At 42.4% G+C, this 11901-nt stretch overlaps 1 protein-coding gene across 4 annotated transcripts in view; it reads left to right on the top strand.

Moving 5' to 3' along the window:
- Nucleotides 1-1900: 1900 nt before the first annotated feature.
- KIF2A (kinesin family member 2A) overlaps nt 1901-11901 on the top strand; it is a 72061-nt gene continuing 62060 nt past the window's right edge. For 2 of the 4 annotated variants that reach the window (XM_004275189.3, XM_004275190.3), the window contains exon 1: nt 1910-2123. In XM_004275189.3, the coding sequence (XP_004275237.1) occupies nt 2060-2123 (64 nt within the window). In that variant the 5' untranslated portion in view covers nt 1910-2059. Of the gene's footprint in view, nt 2124-11901 lie in introns of all 4 variants that reach the window. The other 2 variants (XM_004275188.3, XM_033437899.2) reach the window with 2 other exon arrangements.

The raw sequence follows: 11901 nt of genomic DNA, 5'->3' as shown, positions 1-11901 counted from the left end.
TGCAAAGTATGTGTCAGCAACCGTGATAAAACATAATATTTTATGAAGCAATTTTAAATTTAATAGGTGTATAGCTTGATTTCTTTGTATTCTTTAAAGAATTTGCAAGCAAATAAATAGATGCTGTATACCTCAGTCATTGAGACATCAGGGAATGAGTTCTACTAGACAGAAGCTCAAAGAGTTCAGATAAAACTCTCAAGATTATTAAAAAAAAAAACCTGAATCTTGATTTGGTCAAATCTTATTTTGAAACAGAGGTCCTGAATTGAGATTTACAGTAATGTCATTTCTGGAATGTAAAAGCCGGTTATTTTCTAACTTGTCTACCCAGTGTTTTGTTTTGTTTTGTTTTGTTTTGTTTGTTTTTTGTGGTACGCGGGCCTCTCACCGTTGTGGCCTCTCCCCTTCTGGAGCACAGGCTCCGGACGCGCAGGCTCAGCGGCCATGGCTCAGGGGCCCAGCCGCTCCGCGGCATATGGGATCTTCCCGGACCGGGGCACGAACCCGTGTCCCCTGCATCGACAGGCGGACTCTCAACCACTGCGCCACCAGGGAATCCCTACCCAGTGTTTTTTTCATAGACATTATTTTTACTTTAGATTGGATCTAAGAAACTTTCTTCTTTTGACAACTATGCCTTTAATATATTCAAGTTACAAACGTAGTCTGAATCTTTCAACAATTCTTTTAGGATCTATTTGACTTGATTACTTATATTAGGTTGAAAACTCTAGCCATTTGCATATATCCACACAGGCACTTAACACACATGTATCCAGTTTCCAATTTTTAAATTTTAAAACTGTTTTTAGTTAATATTACAGGGAGATTAACAATGACTAGAGAAAGCAGAGCACGATAAGTGTGTTTCCTCCATATCAAGTCCTAATACTAGAAGCAAAAGTCACACGTTTGGAGGTTTGTTTTACACAGTCCTGTAAACATAGTTTCTATGGTCCCTGTCCACATGGCCTTCCTGCTCTGCCAGGATGAAGAATCCCGCTCTCCACATGCTGATGTGGTCAGACTAATCAAGTGACTGCAGGAAAGACACCTTCCTTAGTCAACCTTGTGTCTGCCCTCTGTCCTTGAATCATAGTTACTGGTTTTATGGTCCAGTGCAAATAGTCTTGAATCCTACAGCAGAGACAAGACACCAGCATCGGATGCATCATAAACCGAGCAGTCAAGCCCCCCTCCCCGCCCCCATACCACAGGGTTTCTTTTTGAGTGGTGATGAGCTATAAGTCAAAGCCATGAAAAGAGGACCTTCATTCTGACCTAGGGTGGGTGACTCCTCAAAGGTGTTTCTTCTTTTCTTCCACAACTGGATGGGAAACCTTGGGACGGTTACTTGGACAGGCCACCTCTAAGTAGCAACAGAGGTGACACTCTCAGATGAAACACTGAACCCATGCTGTCAATGGCCGACCCCCAAATTCATCCCTCAGCCACGCGCTCCAGCCGGAACGCCCAGAAACCACAGGGTCCTTAATCCATTCCAGCAAGAGCGCCAATTTTTGGGTGCCAGAGAGGCCGGATGGCACCGGGGCGCGGGGTCCTGCCTCTTCCAGGCCGCACGCCGAAATCAACCGAGACGCAGGCTCGCTGCGACCCGTAGAGCCAGCGTTCCACTCCCTCTGCCGACCTCACTGCGGGCGGGGCCCCCTCGAGGCAGCGGGGAAAGGCAGGCAGACGAGGAAGAGACGCGGGAGGAGCGCTCTGCGCAGGCGCGCGGCGCCCCGCCTCCCCAGCGTCTGGTCCAGGGCGGGCGGCGCGGGCCCTCCCACTTTCGCCCGCGCCGCCTCACGGCCCCGGCCCTCGCTTCACCCCGACGCCCCGGCGTGCGCGTCCTCCCGCCGGCCTGCAGGCCCGGGGCCTCCGCCTGCCAGCCCGCCGCTGCTCTTCGCGGCCCCGGCTCGCGTTCACGCTGTCGCCCGGGCCGGCGCGGCCGCGGGCAACCGCTCCCCCTCCGACACCTACCCCGTCCCCTCCCCGCCTTTTCCGCCCTCGCGTCCCCCTCCCTCGGCCAGCCGCCGCTGCTCCAGATGAGGTGATGGCAACGGCCAACTTCGGCAAGATCCAGATCGGGATTTACGTGGAGATCAAGCGGAGCGATGGTGAGTCTCGCCGCTGCCCCTGCCGCCCGGGCCCCGCATTCGGGCGTGCACGGAGGAGACGCGGGCGCCGGCTGCCTCATTGATTACTCCGCCGCGCAGTGGGGGCGGGAAGGCGGCGGCGGCGGCGGCGCTTTTGTGTGTGGCGTGTGTGCGAGTGAGGCCAGCTTGGGGTCCGCCCCGGGTGCCGCTGCAGTGCCGGGGCGGGGAGAGGCCCTTCGGGGGGCTGGGCCGGGGGAGGCCGGCGGGGAAGGGCCCGGGTGTAGCGGGCTGCGTCTCTGGGGGCGTCGGGCGGGCGCGCTGGCGGGTCCCGGGCCGGGAGCCCTCGCTCCTCCCGCGATCTCCATCCTCCCCGGGGACGCCAGCCCGGAGGGTGGGGGCAGCGCGCTCCGTTAGGGTTGACCCAGCCTTGCGTCTCACCCCGGCCTTTTCATTTTCCGGCCTCATCTCTGCGGGGGTGGGGAGAGCGTGAAGACCAGAGATTTCAGTATTTAGGGAACCGACTGCTGGTTCCAGGCTGAGGTGGGGGAGAAAGGCCAACCCCGCTGGTTTAAAGTGTCTGGCTGTCACGTTTCTTCGTCAGTCGTTTCTCGAGCATGCCTGTTTCTTTTTTGCTAGTCCCTTCCTTGGAAGAAGGATGCGGAGCTTGTCGTGCTCAGGCATGAATAAGGGTGCGGGTATAAATGGGGAGAAGTATTCGATAAGCTTCTCAAAGGTGATGAGGCTGAAAGGGAAGGAGCGGGATGAACCTAGTCAGTGCGAGGCACTACTGGGAGGGTGGGGCTGGGGGACCGTCTGTTGATATTTTCACACCCTCCGGAGAGGTAACCTAGAGGAAAGTGTAAGACGAGGCACGGGCTTAATTAAAAAAGCCTAGAAAGCCCTAGGCTTCTGTATCTTTCTGTAGGTTTCTCTTGGGGAAAATGTTTTATGTCACTAGCCAGCCAGGCTTGGAAATAATTTATATTGTAAAGGAGAAACCGCATGGAGGGGGATAAATTATTTTCTTTCAATCCACGCATTGAAGAAAGTAGAGGTGTGTAATATCGAGAGGTGTGCGGTGTTCCTTATACCTTACCTTTAATTTGTGGCTTATTATCATTTAGCCTAGTCGGTGGTAACTGTCGCTGGTACATCCACACCCTCTTGGTTTCTACCAGGTTTGACCAAGTTATGTGAAGCTGAGATTGACTTTCATGTTATCTATGTGATGTATTGGAAGACCTTGTATAGCTGATGATTTTTTCCCCTTCGTTATATTTGACATAATTTGTGTTAACAACTGGAAGCATTATTATCCTGTATGTGAAAAGATGAATTATACCACTTAGAGCTTTAGAAGTTACCAGCAACACTAGTGGGAAAGAGATGTCTCTTTTACTTGGGTTGGGGTTACTTTATATTTTCTCTTCAAATAACTTTTCTTAAGCAGTGCTGTTAACTGCAGTTTCTTTTTGAGGTAAATGCACGTTCACCGTATACTAGCAAAAGTAGGGTTTATATGTTATTTTAAATTTGGGGGAAGGGCATAAAAATGTGTAAGTTCTTTACATTCTAAGCCTTTAACTATGATTATAGGTGTTACTGTAGAATCTATCAGAAGTATGATGATATTTGAAAGGTTTGGATAATTTTATATTTTCTGGGGTAACACCTTTTTATTTAAATGTATCGGACTGGAAACAATTTTGGTTTGGGTGGGTGGTTCTAGGATAGAGGCTTTTAATACTCTTTCTGCCTTAACCTTCTGCCTGTACTAGAAACCCAGACATTTAAGAGCTTTGTGTTCTTACATAAGTGCAAGTAACCTAAAATCACATTTCAAAGCAGTTTGTCCTTGAGAAATAATGGAAATCATTACAATGTATATCATCTCAACTTATAGTACATATTTATGCTCCTCAGATGCATGGTAGAGTTGAAGGTAACAGATAAGCAGAGAGCTTGAAAAGAAGGGAATGATCATTTGCATTGGGTGGTGGTGTTTCACAGTAGAAATTGATGTCTGGGAGACGCCCCCCCAAGCTTTCCCTTTTTCACTTTAAAGAAGCTGTTTTGTTTCTTCCCATTTCTATAGCGTAAGTGTTTTAGATAAAACAGTAGTGGTCATTGTAACAGAAATAAACTTTGTAGTTGGTTGAGCATGAATGTAATGCCTGAGACAGTGGAAACCACAGGATGAAGAAGGGCTGCTAGACTGCTGTTAACTGATGACTTGATGTTTTTCTGCATGCTTGCTAATGGTGATCCTTGTCCTTGTTTCCGAGCATGCTTCTCCCATCCGTTATGTTATATTAAAAAATATATATTCCCAGGTAACTAAAGTAGACTTGTTACTCTCTTTCAATACCCTGCTCAAAACTAATCCCTGTTAAGTCTTCATTGATTACTAAAGCTGGATGGCCAGTCAGCCACTGAATTCCTAAGTCATTAGGAGACTCGTGAGACAGCATATTTCCTTAAGCATTAATATTTGGGTACATTTTTCTTAATATTATATTTTCAAACTGACCAGACAAGGGGTCGTGTGGAGAACGCAATTGAGGGATGGCAGCCTCCCTGTGCCCACTTCAACCAGAGCCAGAGCATTAAGGAATTTTAAATTCCCTGAATTCATCTGCGTATCCAATCATGTTCCTAGCTGAGCTCCTTGTATTTAGTTTTTGAGCAAATCATTCATTATTGGATTTTGGTTTTCGAACATTATTTTAATTAACCATTAAGATGAAGTCTTATCTGGAAGGGAGACCCTTGCCTCTGTGCTCATCCTGTGAGCCACTTCCCTCTCTACCCCCCATGCCCACCACACCTCCTACAGGCCTCTTATTCAAGACTCCCAGAGTTGATTGAAACTGAGTGATCTGTGAAAGCTTGCTGACTTTTTTGGTATTCTAAGATTAGAAGTGACAGAGGTTAGGCTTGGACTCCTCAGATTATCCCTAGCCACAGGAGATAACCTGGTGTGAAATTGGACTGGTTTCTGGAAATGAACACTCATGTTTATTTTCTTGCATGTGTCTTCCTATTATCTTTCTGATTCAGTTTCTTTTTGGGATCTAATGACCCTGAAAACTGCAGTCTTAACTGTTGTGTAACTAGGTAGTTTTCACTGGGAGATGCCCCCCCCCAAAAAAACACAACAAAACACCATGCACTGTTAAAACATTCCTTATTCGTTCTACAGTAGCTGTGACTATTGTTTGGGGGCTGGGGGAGTGATGAGATATGTTTTGCATATTTCGAAGCTGCAGCTATGATGGGATTGTTCTTTGGGGTCTCTTAGTTGCAGGATTGATAAATGTGATCTGAAGAGAATCATACACTATTTCAACCAGACAGATCCTTGGAGATGATCTAGTTCTCATTCTTATAGATGTGGAAACTGAGTCCCAAGTCACTATAAGTGACCTGTCTAGATTCATACACCTTCATACAGTGGCAGCCAGGAACCTGGCTTACATAGCATAGAAACCATACTATCAAGAACTGTGACAGTAGAGGAAGAATTCTCTATTATTTGGGAACCATATCCAGCTTTCTACAGCCCAGTCAAGACGTGGGAAATTGCGTCTCACTCATGGGAAAGCCACTAGAGAGCAGTATTATAGAGCCCAATTGTAATGATCCAGTAAAAACTGTTATGGTATGTTTACTAGAAGGTCACAAAACTCAGAATTGTGGGAGAAAAAATATTCCTGTGTCTTAATTAAATGCTGAAAAGAGTGCTTTAATTGAGCATCTGAAATCCAGAGGAAAGTGAAGATTTCAAAGGACCCATCAGGAGTCTTTGAGTTTGGGGCAGGCAATCTTTAGAAAAGATTTCAATGACTTAATTCTCTACGTACTTTGCCACATATATTCTTCTGCTAGTTCATCTTTACATGTCGTTATATAGGCTTTTGGAGAACAGACTGAATTTAGGTAATAAAAATGAACCACATAGCAATATAGTTCCTTTTGGTACAGTTATGTGATTTTGATTATGAAGTGGGTAGAATGGAGGAAATTGTGGACTAGTGATTTCTTTTTACATGGTGATTAGCATGATGGTGGTTCCATATATATATATATATATATATATATATGTATGTATATATATATTTTAGGTCTTCATAGTTTTCCAAATAGGTTATCTAATTGGATCCTCACAGAAACCCTGTGAGGTAAGTAGGGTAGGTGGTGGCAGATTCATTGTTTTATAGGTGAAGAATCTGAGGTTGGATTACTTGCAAGATCACATGGTTAATAAGAGGCATAGCCTGGACCAAAACCGAAGTCCTTTTACTCCTAGCTCTCTTCAAATGCCGGCACATGTTTGCTGATGATGGTATGAAGTTGATCACTTTGTGTACTTTGATTTTCTTTTTTTTTCTTTTTTGAGATATGAAAGCCCCTTTTGCTCAGATAACCTATAATTAATAATGTTGCTTAAATTTGCCCTATTGGTGAGATCAAATTGATGTCTGATATTTTATTAACTATAAGCATTAAGATTCAGCAATCTAAGGCTTTAAAGCCCTTTCCAATAGTCAATCACTTGTTGCTTCCAGAACTACCACAGAAAGAAATCTATATTCATTGCCTAGTCACTTGATTCTTATGACAGAAATTTTGGAACTGTGGGGAAAGGCACGTTAACAAGGTTAACTTGTTTGTGTGTCAAAAATCTAGAGAAAATAGCAAAGAGCCAGTTAAGCTTGTGTCCCTTCAAATAGGGAAGGAGGCACAAGTGTGGAAAATCCAGAAAAAGATTCCTTGAGAGATCATCCAGACCCATTCTTTCTAGTCACAAGTATACTTGTCGTTAATATTACATTAATTTTTTGCAAGGCTTAATTTTTGGAATTAACCACCAACTTTGCTTTTAACACTTCTATCCTGTAACCTAAAATAATCTTTTAAGGTGTTTATTTGTTTTGATATTGTAGTTTTGAGCTTGAGAATAGATAAAACTTTTAAGCCCTGAGTAAAACCAATTTTCGCTCTTCTGGTCCAATTGTGGAGCAATTGTGGGAAGGTTGCTCTTCTATCACACAATAGCTCTTTTAATTAAAGTAGTACTAATGGTATTGTAGTTCCTAAGTGAAAATAGACATTAGAACCTCACCATATTAAATATTTAAGTGCTTGATTACACATAGTGGATATTGTGCCATGTACGAGAACTAAATACAAGTCATGGTGATTGGGATTTGTCTAGTGAAAACTTATGCAAAATGAAATGGAGTATCATTTCACTGTTGGTTTAACTTTTTGCTTCTATCTCCCAAGAGTAAAATGAGGGGAGAGGTGTCCCTTTTAAAAGTTGTGCTTCTAAATCTAGTCCTGGGCTTTCCCATTTTGGGTACTGCTTGTTTTTCTCACCACCTACCTACTGCAATCAAGCTTGTAGTTCAAATGGGCATTTATTAGGGTGTGAGAGTATTTTGGTGTATAGACCTTACGTGATTATGTCATATCACAAAATAATGTGATCTTATAATTCTCTGTTTTCTTATTACAGAGTTAATTAAGTATACTTTTGTTAACAGTCTGTTAAATATAGGTCATTCTGATGCATGTTGGAGATAAAAAAAAGAATAAGATACACATACTTCCTGCCCTCAGAAACAAATGATTGATAACATAGTGTGATTAGTATTGATAGAACTATGCCATTCTGTGTGTACATCATTACCACTTACCTTTTTAGGTTTAGACTTTTTAGACTCTTGAAGTTATGAGTCTTCTGGATGGAAAATACATGTCATACATGCTGTCCTTTTCACCTCCTCTTCCCATGACCAATATCCATTATCTCTCGTGGCATGCTTTCCTGATAAACACATATATTCAGTCTCAGAATTCTTCTTAAAAGACAGCACCACCAGTCCTGGTAGCCCTTGTCAGTCAATCGAAATTGGCATTATTTGTCATTACTGGCCTATTTTCTGTTCTCTAATACTCATTTGAGTTTTGACTTTATAACTTTTAACCTTTGTTTTGATACTTAAAGGAATAAGGTTTATTCCATTTTAAATTTCTGGCAGAACAGTCTCTGGCAGCAGATTCCTCTCTAGATATCCTGTGTTGGGGTGCTTGTAAACGCAGGGACCAAGGAAGCAGACAGAGCCAGCTGATGGTGCTTCTGTGTAATTTGGGAACAGCCTCTTCACACAGTGTGGCCAAGGGACTATGAGAATCAGGCACCTCCCTGGGCTATATTTTACTTACTTTCAAAGACTTTTTCTCCAGGTTTCTATTGGTTTTGGCATTAATTTTAACCAGATTTCACCTATATAAATTTTTTTAAAGGAAGGGTTGGATCAGGATGGGATACACTTCTGGTGAAATTTGTTGAGTGTCTACATTATGCAAAGAATGACCCCTTTGATTAGAACTCTTGGCCAGGAGCTATCTACTCAGCCTCATCCAGATAGCTTGTATCTTCCATACTGCCACTTGAGTTTTGTTTCTTTCTTAAAAAGTGAATCCAGGTGTTAATCTTGATACCTGAAGGGATTTAACATTTGTGCCCTTTATAAGTCAGTTGCTTTGCTAAATCCAGTATCTTGTTTGACTTTCATGACAACCCTATAATGTAGACAGTATCTTCCCATCTTACAAGAGAAACCCTGTGCTCAAGTGTATAAACTACTGTAAGTGTTTAAGCCTCATGAAGGAGAATTTTAGATATTTACAGTATATATATTGGTCAAGGCTATGTGGTAAGTGTATTTTTGGGATGTGGGATATGGATATATTTAGAGAACATATTGGATAAATGTTATGGGAGTTCTGTTTCTAGCCTGGGTAGGATTAGTGTAGTGGTTCACAGCCCTGACTGCTTATCAGAATCACCTGTGGGGCTTTGGAAACAAACAAACAAACATAAACAACTCCCCACCTATCACTACTGGTATCTGGGTCCTTTGCCTAGAGATTCTATTTTAATTGGTCTGACATGGAGCCAGGGCCTCAGTATTTTATTTTAAAACATCCCATACGCTGGTGAAACTTAACTTCACACACTGGTGATTTCAGTATGCACCCAGGGTTGTGATCCATTATTTTAGAAAAAGTAGCATCTCCTAACAGTAATCTGACAAAACCTCATGGCAAGTGAAGTTTTAATGATGGGAGGAAGATGACCAGTAGATTGCCTTGGGGGGAAGGAGGCATTCTAGGCCTGTGGCACAACATGTGAGCTGCAAATGGAGGGCTGTCAGGTAAAGGGCATTTAAAGCAGGCATACCAGAGGGTGATAGATGAGGAAAGGTAGGAAGGAGGAGTAATCTGGGACACCTTATTAAAGACTTGGCAACGAAGGTAAGGTAAGGCATCTTGGAATTAATTTCTAGGACACTTGGAAACTACTGTAGGACTTAATCTCCTAAGAGCAGTAATAGGAGTTAGCTAGTGATTAGTGATAGATTAGAGGGAGAGTAGTACTGAAAATGAGAGCTAGCAAGGATAAGATTGCATTAGTCAAGGAGGGTAAACAGTGGTTAAGGAACAGATGAAATACAGAACACTGTAAAAAGAATTGGTGCTATAGTCAATATATCACTTGTGCTGAATAAAGGGCAGATGTGTTGAAAGGAATGGACTTAACATTTGGGAAGGCTGAGTGTCGGTTATAAAATTTCTTCAATCTGTTTAATCAAGCTAATCCTATTCATGAATACAGCCTAGAGGACTGCAGAGCCAGTGTACAATGTGCTATCAAAGAGCATCCAACTCAAGACTGTTCATAGTTTTTGCTATTAGTATCTTAAAAATAAGTGAGTCTAAGGTATGAGTCACTTCCAATAAATGTTTATATGTAGATCAGGAATTTACTTAAGCTGTAACGCTTTGCCTACTTAAGAAGACTCAGTTATAGTATATTAGCCAAGACCCTCTCAGAACTCCTAGAAGAGATTGGGAAGGAAAAACAGTACTTAAAGGATCTGGCTTCCCGTCTTTAAGGGATGGAGTGTTTTGATTCTTAAAATGCAGCTGCTCTCCTTTACTTCTCCTTTGCTCTTATTTTTGGCCTATTTTTTTCTGCCCTGGCTTTTGCTTTCCCTTTTCATCCTCAAGGTTCTGAATGTCATTTCAGCATTTAGAATCTCTTAAGTACTATTTGCAATTTAGGGCTTAAAAATGGGTAAGCAAAGGATGAGTAGACAGAGCCCAGTGGATTTTTAGGGCAGTGAAATTATTCTTTATGATACTGTAATGGTGAATACATGTTGTAAATTTGTCAAAACTCAAAGGAGATACACCACCAAGAATGCACTGTAATGTAAAATATGTACTTTGAGTATTAATGACGTGTCAGTATAGGTTCGTTGATTGTAATAAGTGTACCCCGTGTGGGATGTTGATAGTATGGGAGGCTGTGGGTATGTGGGGACAAGGGATATATGGGAAATTTCTGTACCTTCTGTCTAATTTTGACACAAACCTAAAACTGCTCTTTAAAAAAATCTACTTTTAAAAGGGAGGGAGGTACGCAAACTTCGGGCGTTAAAAGTCAGAGCTACTCTCGAAATAATGGACCAACTAGTGACAAGAATTTGTAATATTTTAAGAATCAGGATCAACCCAGTAGGGTTGCAGTTAAGGTAAATTTTTGCTCTTCATTTTTGTTATGCTTAGTCTGTTGGCCAATATGAGATACTCAGGGTTTGCTGACAAAATTTTTAAATGAGCTGAAGTGCAATGAGAGGATTCAGATAAGCTTAGCAACTTTACCTCCATCTCTTTACTTTGGCCCATGGACATTTTGAGTTTATAGCTCAAATAGCATGACAAATGTCCAAGCATTGTATTAGAAATCATCCTTGAAATTGGTCAGGGTTTAATTTAAACAAGAGTTTACCTGTTCTAGTTAAACTATAGGTAATTCTTGATGTAAGATATGCATATGAAATCTAATTATGTCATCCTATGAAAAGTGAGTTGGGAATGCAAACAGCATTAAATTTTGCGGGGTGGGGAAGGTAGTTTTTTAAGCCTGTAGTTTACTATGGACTGCTAAAGAGAAATGGATATAGTGATTTATCTATATGGTTTTTAGGAAATTAGAACCAATTTGAGGCCCTAATTAATGAGGTAAGTGTTAGAATTTAGGCACAGACAGGTCTCTGATGAAATACTGCTATTGGTCAAAACTTGCTTATATTTCTACAGTGAGGAAATTGACTTGTCCAGGGTCATACATAAAGTAGCAAATATGAGATCAGAACATAGATTATCTGCCTCTAAAGTCCTGTACATTCTAATTCCTTTAGAGTTCTTTGTGTACTACGAATGTTCCAGGCATTGGAAGTCAGGTCATTAATTAAATACTTTCTTTTTTTCTATAGTATAGATTGCCTTCAGGTGTTTTTATTAATCATTTGCAGCATGACCATTATTATGAGTCCCTTCATCTGATGCCTTTGAGGGAATAGGTACAGGACTTTCCCCTAGAAAAGGCTACTTTGTCAGTTACAACGGAATATTAAATAGCTATTGTACTCAGTGCAAGTACTCTGGCTATATAATTTCTTTTGAAAAAAAAAGTTCTAGGGGCTTCCCTGGTGGTGCAGTGGTTGGGAGTCTGCCTGCCGATGCAGGGGACACAGGTTCGTGCCCTGGTCCGGGAAGATCCCACATGCCGCGGAGCGACTGGGCCCGTGAGCCATGGCCGCTGAGCCTGCGCGTCCGGAGCCTGTACTCCACAATGGGAGAGGCCACAACAGTGAGAGGCCCGCGTACCGCAAAAAAAAAAAAAAAAAGTTCTAGGGACTTTCTTGGTGGTCCAGTGGTT

Source organism: Orcinus orca, chromosome 3 (assembly GCF_937001465.1).
Source record: "Orcinus orca chromosome 3, mOrcOrc1.1, whole genome shotgun sequence".
NCBI classification, from domain to species: Eukaryota; Metazoa; Chordata; class Mammalia; order Artiodactyla; family Delphinidae; genus Orcinus; species Orcinus orca.
Note: the sequence above shows the minus strand (reverse complement) of the source record. Positions and strands in the feature narration are given on the sequence as shown.